The 25,558-nt window shown below is 42.2% G+C and overlaps 1 protein-coding gene across 5 annotated transcripts in view; it reads right to left on the reverse strand.

Moving 5' to 3' along the window:
* The window catches only part of LOC109872062 (extended synaptotagmin-2), a 47,987-nt gene that overhangs the window by 13,048 nt on the left and 9,381 nt on the right, over positions 1–25,558 (reverse strand). For 3 of the 5 annotated variants that reach the window (XM_020463157.2, XM_020463158.2, XM_020463156.2), the window contains exons 3-8: positions 18,822–18,863; positions 17,786–17,920; positions 17,309–17,385; positions 17,138–17,210; positions 15,959–16,048; positions 6,805–6,860 (exon numbers count right to left, since the gene is read on the reverse strand). In XM_020463157.2, coding sequence (XP_020318746.1) covers positions 6,805–6,860; positions 15,959–16,048; positions 17,138–17,210; positions 17,309–17,385; positions 17,786–17,920; positions 18,822–18,863 — 473 coding nt within the window. Of the gene's footprint in view, positions 1–6,804; positions 6,861–15,958; positions 16,049–17,137; positions 17,211–17,308; positions 17,386–17,785; positions 17,921–18,821; positions 18,864–23,126; positions 23,215–25,558 lie in introns of all 5 variants that reach the window. The other 2 variants (XM_031806419.1, XM_031806418.1) reach the window with 1 other exon arrangement.

Below are 25,558 nucleotides of genomic sequence, written 5' to 3' on the forward strand. Positions count from 1 at the left end.
ATTTGGACAGATGTACATACCAGCAAACATATTTTAGTCACAAAACCGTACGTGACATATTTCTTGATATATTAGATGTTCGGTACTAGTGACACTTCTTAAAAATACATTAAGATTGACCAATATGTTAACAAATTTTCTCCAAAATGTTTGCAGAAATGTGGCCATAGTGGAGAGGGGTGCAATCCCATCACCTAGTGATATTTGTAGGGTTGTAGCTTTAGCTCTTTTAAATTCAGTAGTGACATCAGAAGTGGGGACAGTATTTTTCAGAGAAAGATGTTTATTCATGAATAATTAGATCAGTATCTTTCAAAGTAATAATATGACAACTCAATATGTTCTACCGAAATAATATTTCCACATTTCTGACTACAAATTAGCTATAACTGCACTAATAAGTAGCAAATAATATGAACAAATGTGCATACGTGGCTACATGCAGTTCTTACTTTGATCTCAAAACAATCGTGACTGCTCATGCTGTAAAACCATCCAGTTTAAAGTGAATGGCACAAATCCATATATGGCAATGGTTTATTTGCATATAGGCCTAATTACAGCTCTGATTGGTTATGGTGCACCAGTCTGTGTAGAGTAAGGGCCAGAGTGTGCCTTACTCAATGCAAAAGAATCCTACTCTGATGTGCTCTGCTTGGACAAAATCTCTCGCATAGCTAGTTTTGCACACTAAGTCTGCATAGTTTGTTTTGTTTCGGGATGTTGCATTGAAAGTGACTAATATTGTGTTGATTCGATCACAATTCCCACAATAAAGGGAAACATTGAAAGTGTTAACGGGGAAAACTCTAGAAAGTTGAGTGAAGTTCAATCTCGTGTTTCTCTGCGCTGGCTGATAATTCTTCTGCATGGCAGTCCCTGGGAGCTTGCACACACACAGGGTAGCTTAGAGGGAAAATTGGATGGGTGGAAAGTGTTGGGGAGTTGGGGGGTGTAGCCCTATACAACTCTGACCTATTGGCAGGTGTAGAGGAGGGGGGAGGGCTCACCATCTATGCCCCAAATTACATCCTATCCCCTATAGTGCACTACTTTTGACCAGAACCCAATGGGGCCTGGTGAAAAGTAGTGCACTATATTAGAAATAGGGTGCCATTTGAAACAAGCCCTATGTGTCACTGTGTTTGACAGCAGAAGTCAAGGGCACTGTCACAGTCTGAAGTCCAGAGGCCCAACCTCCCTCCCTGCTCCCACCCCCACCTGACTCATACCATAGACCTGTGCCAAGAGACATTACACTACCATCTGCAGCTGGCACCATCTGTCTATGAAGTTGAAACTAGACATGTGACAGTGGTGTGCACACACAGAAACTTCTCTACTTCCTAATAGTCTATTTATGGGCTCAGTGTAGTATCCCACAACGTTCAATGGCTCCACTACTAATCCTTACAGGAAAATGGATATCCTGTATTTAAATTATGTATTTAAACTGGAGCCAAGACGAAGCTTATCGTAAACGGGGAATCAAAACAACAGTCAATGTTACGTTTCTCTAATACCCACTAGATGGCAGCATTGTAGTGAATGGAGAACTCCCTAAATGGGTGTGTTACTCCCTCAGAGCTGGGTTTAATGGCGCAGCCGGGCCTCCCCCATCCCGTCCTCAAGATTCCTCTGAGGTTACGACATACTCTATCTTGTCTATAAAAGGAGGTTGTTTTTGGTGCTGGGTAAAAAAAAGTGTGGATGCGAAATATGTGGAGGCCAGCCCGCTCATTTCTGGGTTTGTTGCAGAAGGAATGTATTTATTGCTGGTGTTCAACTGCAATTGACTCAAATTATAATTGATAACACATGTTAGTGACTTTACATTTTGTCCTATTTCTTTACTTTTTGTCTGTAGGAAAAGATCAGCAAAGCTAGAGTTCAACTTTCCAGACGTTATACCTTCAGAGCAGGTCTGTGTGTTGGGGGAGGAGGAGAGACCACTTCCATTCCAGTAATGAAAAAAGTGGTCCCAGACAGGGGCTAAACACACACACTTAGGGGTGAGCTGAGGTGCCTGCTGTTTGAGAGTGAGATGCAAATCATACCAGAGGAAATGTGAGCCTCCTACACAGAACCCTCTGTCTGTTCAGACACACACACACACTCTCCTGGTAAGCTACAATTAAACTTTTCAGACTCAGAGCGTGTCTGTGTGTTGGAGGGGGGGGGGCGACAACTGTGTGTGTGAGTGAGTGAGTGAGTGAGTGAGTGAGTGAGTGAGAGAGTGAGTGAGAGAATGAGTGAGAGAGAGAGAGAGAGAGAGGCAAGGCCGGTTTCAGGTTGTTTCCTGCAAACCCATATAAAGAGGAAGGCTACATTTCACAGGAAGGAGTGTCATACAAAAACAAATACATCAGGCACCATACTTATTTGTTTAACTGTGGACCTCGATCAGGGACCTTAACTTACTATCAAACCACTGCCATATAGGCCTAAACATACAGGTAACTGACAAAATAAAGGAAACATCAACATGAAGTGTCTTAACAGGGCATTAGGCCACCACGAGCTGCCAGAACAGTTTCAATACACCTTGGCATAGATTCTACAAGTGTCTGGAACTCTGCTGAAGTGATGTGACACCATTCTTCCACGAGAAATTCCATCATTTGGTGTTTTTTTTGATGGTGGTGGAAAATGCTGTCTCAGGCTCCGCTCCAGAATCTCCCATAAGTGTTGAATTGGGTTGATCTGGTGACTGACACACACCCTTTAAACACCCTATGCTATTTTGAGATCCCGCTTTCAAAGTCACTGAGATCTCTACTTCTAGCCATGGCAGAAAAAAATATGGGCAACTGGGCACTTTAATACATGACCTTAAGCATGATGGGATGTTAATTGCTTAACTCAGGAACCACACTTGTGTGGGAGCACCTGGTTTTAATATCCTTTGTATCCCTTATTTAGTCAAGTATTTCCTTTACCTGTATCTCTGCATGGCTCTTCATTGAATTTAGTATATTCAATGGCCAAGCATTCACTGTAGCATTTTAACACATATCCCATCCAAGCTTCAAAACACAACCACCTATTGAATCACATGTCAACTTCTCTGACCACTCCATCACCAACTTCTATAAATATCAACACTTAGATAAAATAAACTAGTTATAATCCCCATTCTAATCTATTAATTCAATCATTTCAATAGCAGCCCAAAGGGATTCCAGGGGCTTTTCAGGGGGAGGGCTAGCTCGGTTTAGATGACTATTTATAGTTTAAAGTTCATCATAAACAAAGGAAAATTGAGGGCCCACATCACTACAATGGGGATCCTGTCTGTGTGGTTAGGGAAAGGAAATGGGGGGATACCTAGTCAGTTGCACAACTGAATGCATTCAACTGAAATGTGTCTTCCGCACTTAACCCAACCCTTCTGATTCAGAGAGGTACATGGGGCTGCGTTAATCAACATCCATGTCATCGGCGCCCGGGGAGCAGTTGTTGTTGGGGGTCAACTGCCTTGCTCAAGGGCAGAACTTTACCTTGTCGGCTATGGGATTCAATCCAACAACCTTCGCCGTGGCCCAACGCTCCTACCCGCTAGGCTACTGGCCGCCCAGTTAGTTGCTCATTTCCTTTTCTCATGCGACTTCTAACAGTATTTTTCAGGGAGACTACCCTTGACAACTGTATTTCCACTGTATTTCCATTGGTCCATTTAGCTGTGTTTCATTTGATCCCACTTTTGGGATAAGTGAGCATATCACATGTGGACAGTGACAGCATTTGACAGAACTTGAAGAGTGAGATGTTGAAACAAGCTATGGGGTCCAGTAGTATATCCATGTGATGGCTTCTTGTCCTCTAATTGCAGTCCGCCACCACATGGCTGCTTTGCATAGAGCTGTAAATGCATGACCTCACAGTGGTGTAGGACTACTTTTAACACACAGCTACAGGGCCAGCTTCCCAAATGGCACCTTATTCCCTATGGGTCCTGGGCAAAAGTAGTGCACTATATAGGGAATAGGGTGTCATTTGGGATGCAAGCAGGGAGAGCTATGCTGACCTTTCTCCCTCCTTATCCCTCACAGACTGCAGCTCTGTCTGAGAAAGTGGACTGGCTGTTAGTCATTTATACCTGCCATAGTGTCATTACCGACACACAGTGAAATGCTACTATACTAAAACGTACGCATACGCATGCCATACAAGCACAGGCATGCGCATATGAGTGCACTCCCTCCCTCCCTCCAGCCCTGAAAGCTGCCACCTGGCTCTCTCTCTCCACAAAAATGAGGCCTTCATGTTAATGTTCCCTAGCGCCTGTCTGTTTGTGCTGCCTGGGTAGAGTCCAAAATAGCATCCTAATTCCCTATATAGTGTACACTTTTGACCAGGATCTGTCAACACTGGAGGGACAGAGCTGTTTAAGCCTGACACAGGAGCCATAAACAGCCTAGTAAACCTTAGCCTTTAGGCTCTCACTGACACAATGAACTTCATGATATAGATACCTTTCCCTTCTCTACCTCCTCCCTTCATCCCTGGTAATTGGTGATCACATTAAAAGGACTGTTGCCTCTAATCTATTAGCCTATTTAGACTGATAACAAGGTGTGTCCAAAAATGGCAACATATTACCTATATAGTGCAATAGTTTTACCAGGACTCAGAGCTCTGGACAAAAATAGTGCACACTCGGGAATAGGGTGCCATTTGGGATGCCCACAAGGATACAATACAGATATCCATTTACAATGAATGTGTACTGTAACAACACCCTCTGAGTTAACCAATACCAGAACTAATTTCCCTACAAGTATTCAGACTCCCTGACTTTTTCCACATTTTGTTGCGTTACAGCCTTATTCTCAAATGTATTAGTTTTTAGTTTTTTTCCTCAGCAATCTACACACAATACCCCATAATAACAAAGCGAAAAAAATAGATTTTTGCAAATGTGTTAAAAACAAAAAATAATTAAAACCTTATTTACATAAGTATTCAGACCCTTTGCTATGATACTCGAAATTGAGCTCCTGTTTCCATTTATCATCCTTGAGATATGTTTCTACAAATTAATTGGAGTCCACCTGTGGTAAATTAAATTGATTGGACATGATTTGTAAAGGCACACAGCTGTCTACATAAGGTCCCACAGTTGACAGTGCATGTCAGAGCAAAAAGCAAGCCATGAGGTTGAAGGAATTCTCCGTGGAGCTCTGAGACAGGATTGTGTCGAGGCACATATCTGGAGAAGGGTACCAAACCATTTCTGCAGCATTGTAGGTCCTCAAAAACACAGTGTCCTCCTCATTCTTAAATGGAAGAAGTTTGGAACCACCAAGACTGTCCGCCCAGCCAAACTGAGCAATCGGTGGAGAAGGGCATTGGTCAGGGAGGTGACCTATAACCCCATGGTCACTCTGACAGAGCTCCAGAGTTCCTCTGTAGAGATGGGAGAACATTCCAGAAGGACAACCATCTCTGTAGCAAGACACCAATCAGGCCTTTATGGTAGAGCAGCCAGACAAAAGCTACTCCTCAATAAAAGGCACATGACAGCCCGCTTGGAGTTTGCCAAAAGGCACCTGAAGACTCTCAGACCATGAAAAACAAGATTCTCTGGTCAGATGAATCCAAAATTTAACTCTGTGGCCTGAATGCCAAGCATCACATCTGGAAGAAACCTGGCACCATCCCTATGGTGAAGCAGCATCATGCTGTGGGGATGTTTTTCAGCAGCAGCGGCAGTCAGGATCGAGGCAAAGATGAACAGAGCAAAGTACAGAGAGATCCTTGATGAAGTCCTGAGCACTCTGGAGCAGGTTCTCAGACTGGGGCGAAGGTTCACCTTCCAACAGGATAACGACCATAAGCACACAGCCAAAACAACACAGGAGTGACTTAGGGAGAATTCTCTAAATGTCCTTGAGTGGCCCAGCCAGAGTCCGGACTTGAACCTGATTGAGCATCTTTGTAGAGACCAGAAAATAGCTGTGCAGCAACGCTCCCCATCCAACCTGACAGAGCTTGAGAGGATCTTCAGAGAAGAACAGGAGGCACTCCCCAAACACAGTTGTGCCAAGCTTGTACCGTCATACTCAAGAAGACAAGGCTGTAATCACTGCCAAAAGTGCTTTAACAAAGATCTGAGTAAAGGGTCTGAATACTTATGTACTTGTGATGTTTTACATTTTTAATAAATTTGCTAATATTTCAAAAAACCTGTTTTTGCTTTGTCATTGTGGGGTATTGTGTGTAGATTGATGAGGGAAAAAAACAATTTGAACAATTTTAGAATAAGGCATAATAAAATATTGGGAAAAGTCTAGCGATCTGAATACTTTCCACTATATATTGTGGGTTAGGCCAGTTCTAACTATTTGGGGAGACCTCTTCTCCGATATGTTACTCCAAATGTCGAGATATCCGATGTAATCATTTGTACCATTAATGACAAAATCATTCCAGACTGTGAAAATTGTGTGCGTATTCACAATATTATAGTCACATTCTCATTAAATAATATTTTGTATGGCGAAAAATAGGCTTAGTTAATTAATTTAGACTTCATTTTCAACATACTAATAGAGGCTAACAGATACATCTGCACAGTTTTGATTTGTAAAGTTCAAATAGAGTATAGTCTTCCACATCACTATAAATCGTCAATATCAAATATGATGTGATTAAATCTAATAAAAATCGGTATATCGGCCCAAACCTACACCCCACCCATCTGGAGTGAGAAAGAGTGATAAGGGCTTGGTAGTGCTGACAGAAGCCATGTAACCGAGACCCATTACAAGCAGGGTTTGCAATCTTGCAGTTGTCACTTACTTCAATCCTGGAATGTCCAACATATTTGTGAGGCCTGTCCAGTTTATATCCAGCAACTGGAAGAAAAAAAGAAAACATGCCTTGAATGACAGAGAAAAAAACTAAAACGTTGATAAACCCATACAAGGAACACACGTGGACCACAAACACAAGTCATTTTATTTCATTGAATTCATTAGTCATTGAATTTAGAAAGTGACTCCAAAACTAGCTCTTGTCCTCTAAACGTAGGGAGAGCATTCTCACTAAGAGGGCTGCAGCCTGCTCCATGGAACTCCTAATCAATAAGACTCTGTTTCAGTACAATGCAGAGAGGACATGTGTATGGTGGGCAGGCTCTAGCTCTGTGCGTCTCCTGCCTTGGTCTGCATCACTCACTGGGCTCCTAAGCACTGAATGATAAAGCTACTGCAGCACATCTTTATGAGGTTCTAATCCAGCTACTGTTCTCATCTAGCTAATCATCGTCATAAAATGTCATGAACGGATTAGAAATGAGGACAGAAGAGACAGACCCAATTAGTGCAAAAGTTCAAATTGTTACATACAAGTTTAACAAAGCAGAAACATTCGCAAAACTGAGAAAATCGAGACTAATCAATATTGATGAGTTCGCTCTGTTTTAATACGGGAAACAATAGAGTAGGCATATAGTAAATCGAAGTCCAAACAAAAACAGTCATTTCAAAGCATTTTAAGTTCGGTTCTCAGTGACTCATTATCAGGAGAAGAGGAATTTCCGATGGCTAAAATGCAGTAACTTGGAAGCAGTTCAACAGCTAATGAAAGCTCTCAGTCCGTGAGGAGTACAGTTTCCTAATGAAACAACAGCTAATGAAAGCTCTCAGGCCGTGAGGAGTACAGTTTCCTAATGAAACAACAGCTAATGAAAGCTCTCAGTCCGTGAGGAGTACAGTTTCCTAATGAAACAACAGCTAATGAAAGCTCTCAGCCCGTGAGGAGTACAGTTTCCTAATGAAACAACAGCTAATGAAAGCTCTCAGTCCGTGAGGAGTACAGTTTCCTAATGAAACAACAGCTAATGAAAGCTCTCAGCCCGTGAGGAGTACAGTTTCCTAATGAAACAACAGCTAATGAAAGCTCTCAGTCCGTGAGGAGTACAGTTTCCTAATGAAACAACAGCTAATGAAAGCTCTCAGCCCGTGAGGAGTACAGTTTCCTAATGAAACAACAGCTAATGAAAGCTCTCAGTCCGTGAGGAGTACAGTTTCCTAATGAAACAACAGCTAATGAAAGCTCTCAGCCCGTGAGGAGTACAGTTTCCTAATGAAACAACAGCTAATGAAAGCTCTGTCTGTGAGGAGTACAGTTTCCTAATGAAACAACAGCTAATGAAAGCTCTGTCTGTGAGGAGTACAGTTTCCTAATGAAACAACAGCTAATGAAAGCTCTGTCTGTGAGGAGTACAGTTTCCTAATGAAACAACAGCTAATGAAAGCTCTGTCTGTGGGGAGTACAGTTTCCTAATGAAACAACAGCTAATGAAAGCTCTCAGCCTGTGAGGAGTACAGTTTCCTAATGAAACAACAGCTAATGAAAGCTGTCTGTGAGGAGTACAGTTTCCTAATGAAACAACAGCTAATGAAAGCTCTCAGCCCGTCAGGAGTACAGTTTCCTAATGAAACAACAGCTAATTAAAGATCACAGCCCGTGAGGAGTACAGTTTCCTAATGAAACAACAGCTAATGAAAGCTCACAGCCCGTGAGGAGTACAGTTTCCTAATGAAACAACAGCTAATGAAAGCTCTCAGCCCGTGAGGAGTACAGTTTCCTAATGAAACAACAGCTAATGAAAGCTCTGTCTGTGAGGAGTACAGTTTCCTAATGAAACAACAGCTAATGAAAGCTCACAGCCTGTGAGGAGTACAGTTTCCTAATGAAACAACAGCTAATGAAAGCTGTCTGTGAGGAGTACAGTTTCCTAATGAAACAACAGCTAATGAAAGCTCTCAGCCCGTGAGGAGTACAGTTTCCTAATGAAACAACAGCTAATGAAAGCTCTCAGCCCGTGAGGAGTACAGTTTCCTAATGAAACAACAGCTAATGAAAGCTCTCAGCCCGTGAGGAGTACAGTTTCCTAATGAAACAACAGCTAATGAAAGCTCTCAGCCCGTGAGGAGTACAGTTTCCTAATGAAACAACAGCTAATGAAAGCTCTCAGCCCGTGAGGAGTACAGTTTCCTAATGAAACAACAGCTAATGAAAGCTCACAGCCCGTGAGGAGTACAGTTTCCTAATGAAACAACAGCTAATGAAAGCTCTCAGCCCGTGAGGAGTACAGTTTCCTAATGAAACAACAGCTAATGAAAGCTCTCAGCCCGTGAGGAGTACAGTTTCCTAATGAAACAACAGCTAATGAAAGCTCTCAGCCCGTGAGGAGTACAGTTTCCTAATGAAACAACAGCTAATGAAAGCTCTCAGCCCGTGAGGAGTACAGTTTCCTAATGAAACAACAGCTAATGAAAGCTCTCAGCCCGTGAGGAGTACAGTTTCCTAATGAAACAACAGCTAATGAAAGCTCACAGCCCGTGAGGAGTACAGTTTCCTAATGAAACAACAGCTAATGAAAGCTCTCAGCCCGTGAGGAGTACAGTTTCCTAATGAAACAACAGCTAATGAAAGCTCACAGCCCGTGAGGAGTACAGTTTCCTAATGAAACAACAGCTAATGAAAGCTCTCAGCCCGTGAGGAGTACAGTTTCCTAATGAAACAACAGCTAATGAAAGCTCTCAGCCCGTGAGGAGTACAGTTTCCTAATGAAACAACAGCTAATGAAAGCTCTCAGCCCGTGAGGAGTACAGTTTCCTAATGAAACAACAGCTAATGAAAGCTCTCAGCCCGTGAGGAGTACAGTTTCCTAATGAAACAACAGCTAATGAAAGCTCTGTCTGTTTTTTTTTTTTACTCTCCAAAATACGTTCATTTGAATTGGTTCTAACTGACATTTCCAAAGCAAAGCATTGATTTATACTTTATAATAGAATATGTTATCTACTTTCATCATGTCATATCTTTGAAGACTGCTACAATGACCACTCCAGTACCTGGTAAGACAGTTATCACTTTGACCTGAACAGTGAACATTAACTTTAAAAACAGTCTAGAGCGGAAAGCAATTTCTTGAAGAAAATTAGCATTCTCAAAAAGAATGCAATACCGTACAGGCCCAGGAGACAGACATAAGGCTTCTAAGATTCTCACTACAAAGGGCAAACTATACCGAATCAGTAACTGTTCATTCTGCACAGGTTTTATGGAAGGGATGACTGTAGGCTGTACAGTATGTGGCAAAAGCATAGTCTGTATCCTAAATGGCACCCTTTTCCACATGTAGTACTTTTCACTACTTTTCACCAGGGTTTTTACCAGGGAATAAAGTGTAATTTGGGACACATTCTTAGTGTGGATTGGATAACAAAACAAATACTGTAACGCCAACTAGAAGTTTTCAGGACAATGCCAGAGTCTGCGAGCAGCAACAGTGCACTAAAGCATCACAATACTACACAGACTGCAAAACCACTCAGCACAATGGTAAACATTTAGTAGGCTCAGGAATGAGTAGGCACTGGACAGTGTTCCAGGGACATAAACGAAGGAATCAAACTCTGAGAATGCTATGTCGTCACAGTCTATGGGAACATGGCCTGGCTAGCTATGTTACAGCGTTAGTCTGTGCACCCCAAATGGCACCCTATTCCCTGTATAGTGCATTACTTTTGCATCCATTTGGGATGCAGGCCATGTCTTTCTCTGTGCCAGTAACCAAGCCAGGAGTCCTGCCCACTGAATCATAGGGCACTGAATGTCTCCATCTAGGCTATGCTCTCTTACTTTATGAGTCATAGTTACAATAAAGAAAATGTCATGATAGTTAAGCAATCTACGACTATTACCTAGCACATCAAATTAACTCATTGTTCTCTGTATCTAAAAATAAAAACATTGACAGACATGGTGTTTGAATAGGGAAGGTAGGCCTAACCCAATTCTAGGCAAGGAATCATGGCATTGTCACGTTAACGTTTCCTACCACATCATTTAGGATAGTCAAAACCTACTTACCATAAAAGGTCTTATTAGTCAAATCAAATCACATTTTATTGTTCGCATCCACATATTTAGCAGATGTTATTGTGGGTGTAGCGAAATTCTTGTGTTCCTAGCTCCAACAGTCTACCAGTTGTCATGGTTACAAAATATAAGTAAACCAAACACAGGGTAATATGATGTCATGTCTCATGTGCCAGTGGTCAGGGATATGCCTCTGAACTGTGGGATGTGTGTGTGTCAGGGGACTCAGGGTGAGATTACGTTTCTAACTTTGTTCACGTTTAAGCTGCTCACTTAAGAATATCTGCAAAGTTGAGCAACAGGCCATTAAGCAAATCAGAATGTCAACATTTGTGTGATTTAAGATGAGGATTTGACTTGTAGCGTACATAAGCACAGATGTACTTAGTATGAAGAATAAAGCGGTTCAAGTACACCTTAAAAATACTGTCTAAATGTGTGTGGCTATGGAACGAGAGCGCGTGATATAGCCTATGGCTAAATTCAGGCTTGTCAATCATTTCTGTTTGTTCAATTGTCAAAGGAAAATTTCCAGAGACCAGAGGTGACATTCAAACATGTATTCTCCCACATTCTCACAAGTAAAGAGCTGCAGGCACAAGCTTTGACACAATTATATTCTGACTGCGACACAGCGACATTCCTTCCCATAAAGCTCTAATATAACCTAGCCCTAGGCTACACAAGGTGAACAAGTCATGATGTGCTGTAGTATGATCATGTTATTCAACTTCTAAAATCAATCCAGAGATCTATGTCAGGATAAACTCCGGTATCCTGAATTCTGGTAACATGAGCCCAAGCCAACCCAGTAATGTTTAAATGAGAAGCATGCCTACTTGTTCAGAATACAACCAGGAAGAGTGAACTGAACCGACTTCACAGAGAACAAAGGCTGATTCACACCTACAGTGAACTCCAAAAGTATTGTTTTTCTTTGTACTCCAGCAATTTGAAGTGATACAATGACTATCAGGTTAAAGTGCAGACTTTCAGCTTTAATTTGAGGGTATTTTCATCCATATCAGGTGAACCATTTAGAAATTACATCACTTTTGTATACAGTCCTCCCATTTTAGAGGACCAAAAGTATTGGGACAAATTCACTTACATGTGTATTTAAGTAGTAAAAAGTGAAGTATTTGGTCCCATATACTTAGCACACAATCGCTACATTAACCTGGTGACTACAAATTTGTTGGATGCATTTGCTGTTTAAGATTGTTTTGTGCCCAATAGAAATTTAATGGTAAATAATGTGCCATTTTGGAGTCACTTTCATTGTAAATAAGAATAGAATATGTTTCTAAACACTTCTATATGAATATAGATGCTACCATGATTACAGATAGACGCACAAATGTCATACCCACCCAAAATGCTAACGTCCCCGTTAATGTAATGGTGAGAGGTTAGCATATGAATTTTGTTTGTCTAACTTTCTCACTCATTATTCACAAGCTTGATGTCGTCATTGCTTGCTATGAATATGGGACCTAATACTTCACTCTTTACTAAGTGAATACACAAAAGTGAATTTTTAACAAGACTTTTGGTCCCCTAAAATGGGGGGGGGACTATGTACAAATAGTGCTGTAATTTCTAAACGGTTCACCTGATATGAATGAAAATACACTAAAATTAAAGCTAACCTCATAGCTAACTGCATCTCAGTGCTAGAGGCATCACTACAGACCCTGGTTCGATCTCGGTCTGTATCACAACCAGTCTTGATCGGGAGTCCCATAGGGCAGCGCACAATGTGAAGCCTTGTAAGCCAGCAGCATACCACCCTGCATATCACTGCCGGGTTGCTTCTGAAACTAAGCAGGGTTGGTCCTGGTCAGTCCCTGGATGGGAGACCAGATTCTGCTGGAAGTGGTGTTGGAGGGCCAGTAGGAGGCACTCTTTGCTCTGGTCTAAAAAGTATCCCAATGCCCCAGGGCAGTGATTGGGGACACTGCCCTGTGTAGGGTGCTGTATTTTAGATGGGACGTTAAACGGGTGTCCTGACTCTCTGAGGTCATTAAAGATCCCATGGCACTTATTGTAAGGGTGTCAAACCCAGTGTCGTGGCTAAATTCCCAATCTGGCCCTCAAACCATCACGGTCACCTAATAATCCCCAGTTTACGATTGGCTCATTCATCCCCCTCCTCTCCCCTGTAACTATTCCCCCAGGTCTTTACTGTAAATGAGAACGTGTTCTCAGTCAAATTACCTGGTAAAATAACAGCTAAATAAATATATAAACAATTGGCACAGCGTCTTCTGGGTTAGGGGAGGGTTTGGCCAGGGTAGGCAGTCATTGTAAAATAAGAATGTTGTTCTTACCTGAGTTGCCTAGTTAAATAAAGGTGAAATAAAAAAATGTATATAAATCCAAAATGCTGGTGTACAGAGCCAAAACATTTGTCACTGTCCCAATACTTTTGGAGCTCACTGTATATTGTCTTGTCATGCAAGGAGTGGCACATGATGCCTTACCCCAAAATGCACAACATAAAAACAGGACACAAGAAGGAAAGTGAGATAGTGATGAAGGGAAGGAAGATCAGCTTGTGAGCATCAAGAGATGATGCTCTCATCATTTGTTGAAGACATGAGCAGGGCATTTATGATTATTTTCCTGTCTCCAGATATCGACACAAATTTGTTTTACTGCCTGCTACATTGTTCTGACTGATAGAAAGAGTGACTGACACGTAGGCTGCACAGCGATACGAACCGCTGCCGGCTTTTATCTGGTGAGGCAGGGCAGGGCGGGGTGGCAGAGTGTGCGTGCACTTCCTGTGTGCACCACTTAGTCTTCAGAACAGGCCACACCACCACACTGTGCTAGCGCTTACAGGAACAGACAAACATGAACACGCAAGGGCTTCTGCACAGGCCCTGTCACTAAGCCTTCTGTACAACACTGGAACACACTGTACCTGGCTGTACAAACTAAGTCATAACTCCTATCAACAACAACCAAGTACCAGTAAAAAAAAAACATTGATTATCCAAAGAATTGTTTTAACAACAACATTCAGTGATGTTTATAGATGAGAGCACATGATAGGTATCTCACTGTAATTACATTGGGTTGAACAAATATCATCCATTAGTCAGTGGAAAGAAAAGGTGGTTTCCTCTCTGGTTATGACCGCATGGCAGGAGAATGCTGCAGCATCAAACAGTCCTGGTGAGGCCTTTTATCCTGGCTGGCTGCTCTGCTCTACTTTACTTTCAAACACACAGCCGCTACGCTACGTAACCACAGCAACGCTGCTCACATTTACACCACACTCTTGGCACGCTCCTCCCTCGCCTCCAGCTCAGACGGGGCACTGTTTACCAGCCAGTCGAATAGGCTGCCATTCCCCACTGATGGTAACTCTGAGAACAAACATCTACACAACTCAGGGGACAGATAGACTGCCTGTCAGGGTAGAAGGGCAGGAGGAGTATGAAGGCACAACGCTTTACAGGTAATACCTTCTTCAAGGGGCGGTAAATTCAAAAACAAATTCAAGACAGGGTAGAGGGGTGGACCTTACATTCATTCTTAAGAAGGTCTCCATGACTGGACCACGGGTCAGAGGCCATTGTGGACAAGAACCATGTGCTCTATAGCAGTCTAGCCTGGTCCCAGATCTGTCAAGACAGCACAAACAGATCTTGGACCAGGTTAAAAACAGTCCACTTGAGGAGAGATAGCAGAACTCCAGAGGTTAAAATAAGACTTAGATGGCTGTGTCACTCTAAAGGACTGTCATCACACCCCAGTCTTTATCCCAGGACTTCTAACCAGGTCTCTGACTACATCAGGGGGAAATAAATGTGGCTCAGCCTCAGCCTGGTCTGTGTTTATAGGGATGATGACAGTCTCTATCCCTGATGCAACATATCTATTCAAACTGTACTGTATTATACTATATAAGTGCATCACAGCTCTGATACTAACAGTGAATTGGATTATGTTTTACAATGAGTGTACGGTTATAGACTGGCTGGGAAAATGCAGGATGCTATTGTAGTCATCAAGACTAGCAGGACTGGACTGTGTGAAGATGATCAAATTTAACTAAACTGGCAAGACATAATTCAACTCCGTTCACAGCATTGGTCCAACACTAACTGAGTGTAGTTCATTAAGGGGTTAAGATGTATTAGTCCAAGAGGGGAGCGTTGTATGAGATGGTATAGACTGGATGTCCGGCTGACTTACCATAGACCTTTACTGAGTAATAACAAGGCAATGAGAATAGAGGAACGTCTACATAAATCCTACCCAGAGAGAAAGACGCAACATAGACAGCATAAAGAGCACAGAGGAGGCTTAAGATAACGCAAATCTGCTCTCCCCACCCCGACACAGAGGCGATATGACCGAGACACAGGGACGATATGACCGAGACACAGAGGCCCATATCTTGACAATAACAGCACAGCAATGCTCCTTGAGACCCGACCCATAACTTCATGGCACTAAAAATAAGCACTAAAACATCTATTGTCAAAAAGACAAATGACGTGTGACTACTGGACTGGTAATCAACACCGCCCCAAACTGGGTCTGTTTAAAATAAGACCTGAGCATTATTACCCATCTAGGAAATATATCCAAGCTATTGTACACCAGTTCATTATCTTTTCAGCTGTAATGAATCCGGCAGGAAGCTACAGTGCCTCCTCATTGTCCTTTTACTGGAATGTATCATCCTCCTAAGGGACCCCATATCAAACCCTCAATCTATAACACATGCTGACCCACAGGAAGACAGCTGCTAAAGAGCAGGGTATGGACTAAGGCTGAATCTCAAATAGCACACTATTCACTATAAATTGAACTACTTTTGTCCAGGGCCCATCAAAAGTAGTGCACTATAAAAGGGAATTGGTAGCCATTTGGGTTGGAAGCCTAATTATAATTTGGCTTGGTGGGAATGGGTTTTCTGGAACAGGAACTCAATACAACATCCTTCACATCCAGCGGTCTGCTGACCATTCCCTCCTCAGAGGTTCCAACCACTGCAGTAGTTCTAGAATAAGTCAAAATGACTGCCAATACTTACAGGCTTCTTCAGGAAGAAAACTGACAGGGCTCCGATCAATGGCATGTCTCCGAGCAGGGGCTCCATGATGACCCTCAAGACACCGTGAAGCTGCAGAAAACATGCCAATCAGTGACTTTTCGATTGCAGATCATTGTAACATACACTTTATAGGTCTCTATCTTATTACATAGGAAAAAACGGTACAATACACTTTTGATTAATCTATTTGACAAATTCTACATGACTGTCTTCTTGTTGTCTCAAGGAAAAGTCTGACCTGAGTTGTATTACTAAATGTTCCACTGCTTTTATTAGTATCCATCCTGACTGAAGTGACTCTTTGCTCAGAAATGTAGACACTGTCTAGAGCTACAAATTTGGTTGCAAGGACGAGCAATTAAACACAGAGTCATCCCTTAACATGAAATGGAAAAATTGACATTTTCAATAACCATACTGCCATACTGATAACCATACTGCCATACTGATTAACCATACTGCCATACTGATTAACCATACTGCCATACTGATTAACCATACTGCCATACCGATTAACCATACTGCCATACTGATTAACCATACTGCCATACCGATTACCATACTGCTGTAGTCTTATTCTCACATTTACTCAAAACAGTGGCTTGGTCAGAATCAAAACAAAACATATGAGATTGCAGATTGCCACATTTAAGAACTTCATTCTGAACAAAAAATGGTTACAATGAAAAGCCAGCCATCTATTAGGAGCCAACAAAACCGTATGAAATCTGGACTGATTCCAAAACAGCCTACCAGAGTGGACACATTGACCACCTGAGACTGTAGTCTCAAACCTGGCCAATCAGAATGGGTTCGCAATGATTACTGTAGACTACCCTGCATACAACTGTCTCTCTCTGATCAGCAAATATGCTGGTGGTTTGCAAGGGCAACCTCCTGAAATGTTGTATAATCAACCTTCACCCTTATCTATGAAGTGTCAACATGTTATGTAAAAAAAATAAAATGGGAAAAAAACCCGTTAATTTTCATAATGCATAGCCAAATACGGCGGTGGCTAATGGTTCGTCTCATGCAACAGACAGATTTTCATCAAGCTTAGGAGGTCTGGTATATCAACTGAATAGTCGGAGAAAGTCACAACATTTCCCAATAGAAAGTAGTGTACGCATGTGTATGATATAAAAACATGACTACCTGTATACTTTTTATACCAGCTCTGCAGTAGTATTTCTTGATGTCAACATCAATCTCTGTATTTCCAACAAAGCTGAAAAGATTAAAAAAAAAATATATATATATATATTGTCTTGATATGAAATGATATAAAAAGGTATCTCCCAATAGAAACAGTGCATGTGACTATACCTAATCTCCAGGTCCATTATAATCTGTCGTTTGTCCACATTCTCAGTGTACACTTTGACCCCGTTCACCCTTAGAGGCTGTAGAGAGAGAAGGAGAGAAAGATGGAGGGAGAGTGGGAGAGAGGATAGGGTGACAAAGCAGGACCCAATGGTTGACAGGTGCCTCTGTGTGCTCAAACCCAAACTGCTTGTCCAACCATACTTCAAGCATGCGTTTCCTAAGTTCCCTTACAAGGTTAACAAGTTTGAAAACTTACACACAGGAATAAATTGCTGGACATTGTTGATAGGGCTAATGACGGTAAACAACAAACACCTATGAACTATATTATACAGAATAAACACCTACAGCATATAAGAAAATATAGAACATTTTCTACACTGCTCGACATAACAGTGGGAACCTAACCAACAGTAACATTGACCCCAGAACTCATCACTGGAAACATACATGTATATCTAAATGCCTCAGTCTAACCTTGTCCCCCATGTCGATCTTGGTGAAGCAGAAGGAGCTGAGGTGAGCGTTAGCCCCCTTCACAGCCGGCTCGATGGTCTCTCTGAACAGCTTGTCAACAAACTGACAGATGTACGGCCACATCTGTTTCACTGTCTGGGGAGGGAGACAGAAAGGAAGACTCAGGGTGACACAGGTCATATTCTCAAAGCTCAATGTCTGACAGAGACACTACATAGGTAATGGCCCTGTTCTCTGCATGGTTTGATTGAATAAGACTGAATTAAGATAAGAAATACTTTATTAATCCCAGAGGGAAAATTCTTAGCAGAATTTTGTCATAGATAATAGGTAGGAAATGCCCTTATAATTGCCCAACACACATAACATTAACTCAACTGACACATCTATTTGGTTTGGGTGTGGCCCTAGTGTAGTTTATGGGCTCTACTTTAAGTACTGATGCATGAACTCCTTACCCCATAAACCTACTTCAAAAACAATAGCATCTATAACACTCCTGCAAAACAAATAGAGCTCAATCTCTCATTTTATTATCTAATGTGTCTTTGAAACATTGTGGACTAAATCCCCATAAGTCTGGTTTTTACAGTAACTGTAAGAGTAATGACTCCTCCCAGTTCCTGGAGTTAGAAGGGTCCCCAGGGAGGCTGGTACTGGAGCTGGGTTAGCAGAGCTCCAGATAAGGGCCTATTTATAAGAGGCTGCTGCCCTCCCGCCCGCTTCCCTGCCTCCACACTGTACCACTTATCTAGAGCAGGGCAAGTGCTGCTGCCGGGAAAGTTGGTATTGGACAGGGTTCAAATACTACTTGAAATCATTTCAAATATGTTATCTGTGCTTGACTGAGCTTGCCTGGCTTGATGGAGCAATACGATAGTCCCAAAACTGCAAAACCCCACTAATCTGGCACTCTAGGCAGGCTAGATCAAACAAAGTATTTGAACGATTTTCAACGCATTTGAAAGATGGTATTTGAACCCAGGTCTGGTTGGTGTACTGTAGGACAACGCACTGCAGTGAAGACGTTCAGTACCTTGTTGAGCCATTCCACTCTCTCCACATCTGGAAAATGAACCTGGAATGAAGAGAATAATGGATCAGTTCATATTCGTTCAATATGTGAGCTGTCTGAAGAGATGCTGTGGGGTAGATGAAAACAATGTCACAATGTCATTACAGGTTGGTCAATAGTTTGACATTAAAACAGACATTCAATAAAGACTATAGGGGCAATAGAGAGTAACGCAACTGACAGATTGACAGGATCAATCAAATAAAATGTGTCACATTCTTCAAAAAACAACAGGCGTAGACTAACAGTGAAATGCTTACTTATGGGCCCTTCCCAACAATGCAGAGAGAACAAGAAGTTACATTAAAACAAGGAATACATACACAATGAGTAACGATAACTTGGCTACATAAACGGGATACACCTGTACTTTGAGTTGTATGATGACTGTATACTACTAATACAGTCTAATTACACCTATATGAAACAACATATCACCTTGGTTTGGTAGTAGTGTTGAATGGTGCTAAACCCGCACGTCTAAAGCTCAGAAGAAAGGGCTGATTCTGTGCATTGATTCAAAGATGAGGCTGCAGTATTTGGGGTCTCAGGCTGACAGCATGAGAACAGCACCAAGCCGCTCAGAGATAGCTGAGGCAGGGAGTCGACTGTGACAGAGAAGCAGTTGGATTTACATAACTACCAGACAGACAGGCTTCTGCAGGCAGGCTTAGGCTGAATCCCAAAGGGTACAGAATTCCCTAAATACAGTGCATTCGGAAAGTATTCAGACCCATTTCATTTATCCACATTTTGTTACGTTACAACCTAATTCCATAATGGACTCAATAGTTTTTCCCCCTCATAAAATCTACACACAATACCTCATAATACCTCAAAGCAAAAAGTGTTTAGACATTTTTGCAAATGTTTTAAAATTAAAACTGAAATATCACATTTACATACAGTACCAGTCAAAAGTTTGGACACAACTACTCACATGTTTTTTTTTGTTTTTTACTATTTTCTACACTGTAGAATAATAGTGAAGACATCAAAACTATGAAATAACACATATGACATATGGAATCATGTAGTAAACAAAAAAGCGTTAAACAAATAAAAATATAATTTATATTTGAGATTCTTCAAATAGCCACCCTTTGCCTTGATGACAGCTTTGCACATTCTTGGCATTCCCTCAACTAACTTCATGTGGAACGCTTTTCCAACATTCTTAAAAGAGTTCCCACATATGCTGTTGGCTGCTTTGCCTTCACTCTGCGGTCCAACCCATCCCAAAACATCTCAATTGGGTTGAGGTTGGGTGATTGTAGAGGCCAGGTCATCTGATGCAGCTCTCCATCACTCTCCTTCTTGGTCAAATAGCCCTTACACAGCCTGGAGGTGTGTTTTGGGTCAATGTCCTGTTGAAAAACAAATGATAGTCCCACTAAGCACAAACCAGATGGGATGGCATGGCATATCGCTGCAGAATGCTGTGGTAGACATGCTGGTTAAGTGTGCCTTGAATTTAAAAAATTATAATAAATCACTGACAGTGTCCCCAGCAAAGCACCCCCACACCTCTTCCCCCATGCTTCACGGTGGGAACCACACATGCGGAGATCTTCCGTTCACCTACTCTGCGTCTCACAAAGACACGGCGGTTGGAACCAAAATTCTCAAATTTGGACTCAGACCAAAGCACAAGTTCCCACCGGTCTAATGTCCATCGCTCATGTTTCTTGGCCCAAGCAAGTCTCTTTTTATTGGTGTCCTTTAGTAGTGGTGTCTTTGCAGCAATTCAACCATGAAGACCTGATTCATGCAGTCTCCTCTGAACAGTTGATGTTGAGATGTGTCTGTTACTTGAATTCTGTGAAGCATTTATTTGGGCTGCAATTTCTGAGGCTGGTAAATCTAATGAACTTATCCTCTGCAGCAGAGGTAACTCTGGGGTCTTCCTTTCCTGTGGCAGTCCTCATGAGAGCCAGTTATCATATCATATGTAGAAAATAGGAAAAACCATGGAATGAGTAGGTGTGTCCAAATCTTTTACTGGTACTGTAAGTATTCAGACCCTTCACTCTGTACTTTGTTGAAGCACCTTTTGCAACAATTACAGACTGGAGTCTTCTTGGGTAGTGCACTACAAGCTTGGCACACCTGTATTTCGGGAGTTTCTCCCATTCTCCTCGGCAGATCCTCTCAAGCTCTGTCAGGTTGGAAGGGGAGCGTTGCTCTACAGCTATTTTCAGGTCTCTCCAGAGATGTTCAATCGGGTTGAAGTCCAGGCTCCGGCTGGGCCACTCAAGGACATTCAGAGACTTGTCCTGAAGCCAGTCCTGCATTGTCTTGGCTGTGTGCTTAGGGTCATTGTCCTGTTGGAAGGTGAACGTTCACCCCAGTCTGAGGTTCTGAGCGCTCCGGAGCAGGTTTTCATCAAGGATCTTTGTACTATGCGCCGTCCATCTTCTCCTTGATCCTGAAGAGTCTCCCAGTCTCCTAGACTCCAAGCGGGCTGTCATGTGCCTTTTACTGAGGAGTGGCTTCCATCTGGCCACTCGACCATAACGGCCTCATTGGTGGAGTTCTACAGAGATGGTTGTCCTTCTGGAAGGTTTTCCCATCTCCACAGAGGAACTCTGGAGCTCTGTCAGAGTGACCATCGGGTTCTTGGTTAACTCACTTCTCCCCCAATTGCTTGGCCAGGTGGACAGCTCTAGGAAGAGTCTTGGTGGTTCCAAACTTCTTCCATTTAAGAATTATGTAGGCCCCTGGGTTCTTGGGGACCTTCAATGCTGCAGTCATTTTCTGGTACTCTTCCCCAGATCTATGCCTCGACACAATCTTGTCTCTGAGCCTTACGGACAATTACTTCAACCTCAGGACTTGGTTTTGCTCTGACACACACTGTCAAATGTGTGACCTTATATAGACAGGTGTGTGCCTTTCCAAATCATGTCCAATCAAAATAATTTATCACAAGTGGACTCCAATCAAGTTGTAGAAACATCAAGGATGATCAATGCATTCAGAGCTCAATTTTGAGTCTCATAGCAAAGGGTCTGAATACTTAGGTAAATAAGGTATGTTTTTTATTTTTAATACATTCACATTTTATTCCCCGCTATGTCATTATGGGGTATGGTGTGTAGATTTATGAGGAAATGTTTTATTCATTCCATTTGAGAAGGCTGTAACGTAAAAGAAATGGGGGAAAAGTCAAGGGTCTGAATACTTTCCAAATGCACTGTAGTAGTAGTGATGAAGTGTTACTTAAACTAGCATTGATGTGCATGTTTGGCTCATATGTAAGTCTCAGCATGACTCCCTGTCAAAATAAAGGTTAAAAGGCTTAGTGCAGTCAAAAACGGGATATTCGGCATCCCGAGTGGCGCAGTGGTCTAAGGCACTGCATCACAGTGGCAGCTGTGCCACTAGAGGATTCTGGGTTCGAGCCCAGGCTCTGTCGCAGTGACTGGGACACCCATGGGGCGGCGCACAATTGGCACAGCGTCGTCCGGGTTAGGGGAGGGTTTGGCCGGAAGGGATGTCCTTGTCCCATCGCGCACTGGTGATCCGGGCGCAGTACACACTGACACGGTTGCCAGGTGTACGGCGTTTCCTCCGACACATTGGTGCGGCTGCCTTCCGGGTTAAGTGGGCATTGTGTCAAGAAGCAGTGCGGCTTGGTTGGGTTGTGTTTTGGAGGACGCACAGCTCTCGACCTTCGCGTCTCCTGAGTCTGTATGGGAGTTGCAGCGATTAGACAAGACTAACTATCAATTGGGTAGTTAGACTAACCACGAAATTGGGGAGAAAAAGGGGTCAACATTTTTTTTTTATTAAAAAGTTATATTCCTGTGTTTATGTACACTGAGTGTACAAAACATTAGGAAGACCTTACTAATATTGAGTTGCAACCCCTTTTGCCCTCAGAACAGTCTCAGTTCGTTGGGGCATGGACTCAACAAGGTCTCAAGAGCATTCCACAGGGATGCTGGCCCATGTTGGCCCATGTTTTTAATCCCGTCCCCGTCCTTTGGCTGAAGGAACATTCTTGAGGCACACAGGAAATGGTTGAGTGTGAAAAACCCAGCAGCATTGCAGTTCTTAACACACAAACCAGTATGCCTGGCACATACCACCATACTCCGTTCAAAGGCACTTACATCTTTTGTCTTGCCCATTCACCCTCTGAATGGCACACATACACAATCCATGTCTCAAGGCTTAAAAATCCTTCTTTAACCTGTCTCCTACCCTTCATCTACAATGATTGAAGTAGATTTAACATCAACAAGAGATAATAGCTTTCACCTGGATTCACCTGGTCCGTCTATGTCAGTGTTCCCCAACTTGCAGCTCACGAGGCAAGGTGGTTTTATTTGCCCCCTTCCCAAGTTTTCTGAGTCAAAAAAAACAAACATTTTGTTGGTGTGGAATTTTCATTGTTGGACATAAGAATAAAAACACCAGGAAATCAGCTCCAAGTGATTTTAATTTAAGAAATCTGTTCCCAAGCCTTCCCATGCATAATTGAGACATGATAGTATACAAATGTAAGCAAGGTTTGAAATTATTTTGTTTTAGTGAAACATTACATCTGTTTGAAAATTGACCACAAGAAGCCCAGTCTACAAATTAGAAGAAAAAATAAATAAAATCGGCCCGCGGCTGAATCTAGTTGATGATCCTTGGTCTATGTCATGGAAAGAGTTCCTAATGTTTTGTACACTCAGTGTGTTTCCACACGATGAGGTTGGAATAATAATGAGAAATTGGGAAAATGATGAATGCCCTTTTAGTGTAAGAGCTGTTTGAAAAGACCACCTTTAATTTCAGCCTGTTTTGGTGGGATGCAGTTTTGGTCTGCCTGGTGACAACACTAGTAGGTAAAATAGTTAAAGAGAGTTCCAAACCTCTCTGCCAATAACAGCTTGTTTTCTGTTTCCCCCTCCCAACTCAGACCACTCCCAGTCCTACCAAATTCTTGTTTGATAAATTGCTCTCGCTAAGAAGCTATTTTTATTTGGCTGTTAGATCATGTTTATAAAACGCAATACCATGAACTCAAACCCAAATAGCCTGGCCTAAATCTGCATAATATTGTACAATGACATTTCTTTGTTTTCCTTGACAACTCCGATGCTGTGACACAATAAGGAAACCGATTCATTTCACTGATAAAACTTTTTTTTTTTTACAGAGTTCCCCCTTCAATTACACGTTGCCAGACCACTTTTCACTCCTTTTTAGGGTCTGTAGAACAGTAGAGGTTGCCTAGCAGCATATTCCAGCCTGCCTTGAGAGTTAGAGATCCCACAGCTAGTGGAAAAGAAAAGCAGAGGTTCACAGTAATTCCTCACAGGAGGAAAGCCAACAGCTCTGACTCATTGTCAAGCTATTTCCTGGTTTGACTGAACAGTTAGTCTGATGGAATATGGTTTCCAACCAACAGACTCAGAGTGTGTCAGCTTTAGTACCCCGGACAACACACCACAGTTAACAGAGTAGTCTGAATAACAGAAAACTGTCACACAAGTCACAATGCAACTGCTAAAACTTTCTGATTCTGAACAGAAACTTGTCAGATATTTAGAAGGCTCATTCAACCCTGACTAATCTTAGCCAGTATGAATATACTGAATAGCTCATGGAGCTGTGTCTTATCAATGTATGTAAATATAATACTAATCTCATATCTCAGCAGCCATGAAGTGGAGCAATGTGGTCATCCCTCTCCTTATGACAGCTCATGGGAGAATCAAGCTGGGATGTTTCCCAAATGGCACCCTATTCCCCATATTGTGCATAGAGCCCTGGTTAAAACAAGTGCACTATATAAGGAATAGGGTGCCATTTGGGAAGAAGCCCTTCTGACAGCCCATGGGAGTCGTGCTGGACTGGTGGAACCACAATCCCACAGAACAGCTGTTTAGAAATCCAGACCAGGGCAGCCAGATATGGGTCATCGCCTCCTTCACTCACACACAAACACTATGCAATACCACGCTAATCAGTGCACATTTACCATTAGAGGAGTAATTTATGAGTTTACAGTATATTACAAGTTCATTTCTGTTATACAGTATAACAAAAATGAAATTGTAATATTGTATAGGGCTAGACACGGCAATACAAACTGTCTTGCTCTCACCAGCTATTTACATTTTGTTGGGTAGGAGAGAACAGAACATGTGACTGGTGTTGCCCTCAGAATAATGAATTTGTGACAGAGGTCAGTATTATTATAGCCTAGTACGAACCATCCTGATCTCACGAGCTTAAGAAGAGGCTAGTATTATTACATCAGATTGCCATGGCTTCACCAAAATAAAGGTCCTAGTGCCACGAAACTCACACACACACACACACACACATATATTCTGTTCTGTTACACGGTCATAAGTCAGTAGCCCGAACTGTGTCAGAGGCATTACAGATCATCAGGTCAAAAGTGACTGCTCAACTTCCAAGGGAGATTCTCATTTGTCCTCTCTCCTCCAAGACCCGGAAACCGATAAGTGGTTGAGGAGAGAGTAAATTCGTTTATAGGTGAACAAATGAGGCTGCTCCATTACCTACTTCAGAGGATTCACAATAGTATCCTCACGGCAGGTAGCGCAGAAGTGTTTTAGAATCATCCACATCCCCTTTAAAAATCAGCTGTTGACAAAGGAGAAAAGCACCCACACATTTAAAAGTTTTACACTAAATATCCTTTTATCTATAAAAAAATTGCCTTGCAC

This window comes from Oncorhynchus kisutch, linkage group LG27 (assembly GCF_002021735.2).
Source record: "Oncorhynchus kisutch isolate 150728-3 linkage group LG27, Okis_V2, whole genome shotgun sequence".
In the NCBI taxonomy this organism is placed as follows: Eukaryota; Metazoa; Chordata; class Actinopteri; order Salmoniformes; family Salmonidae; genus Oncorhynchus; species Oncorhynchus kisutch.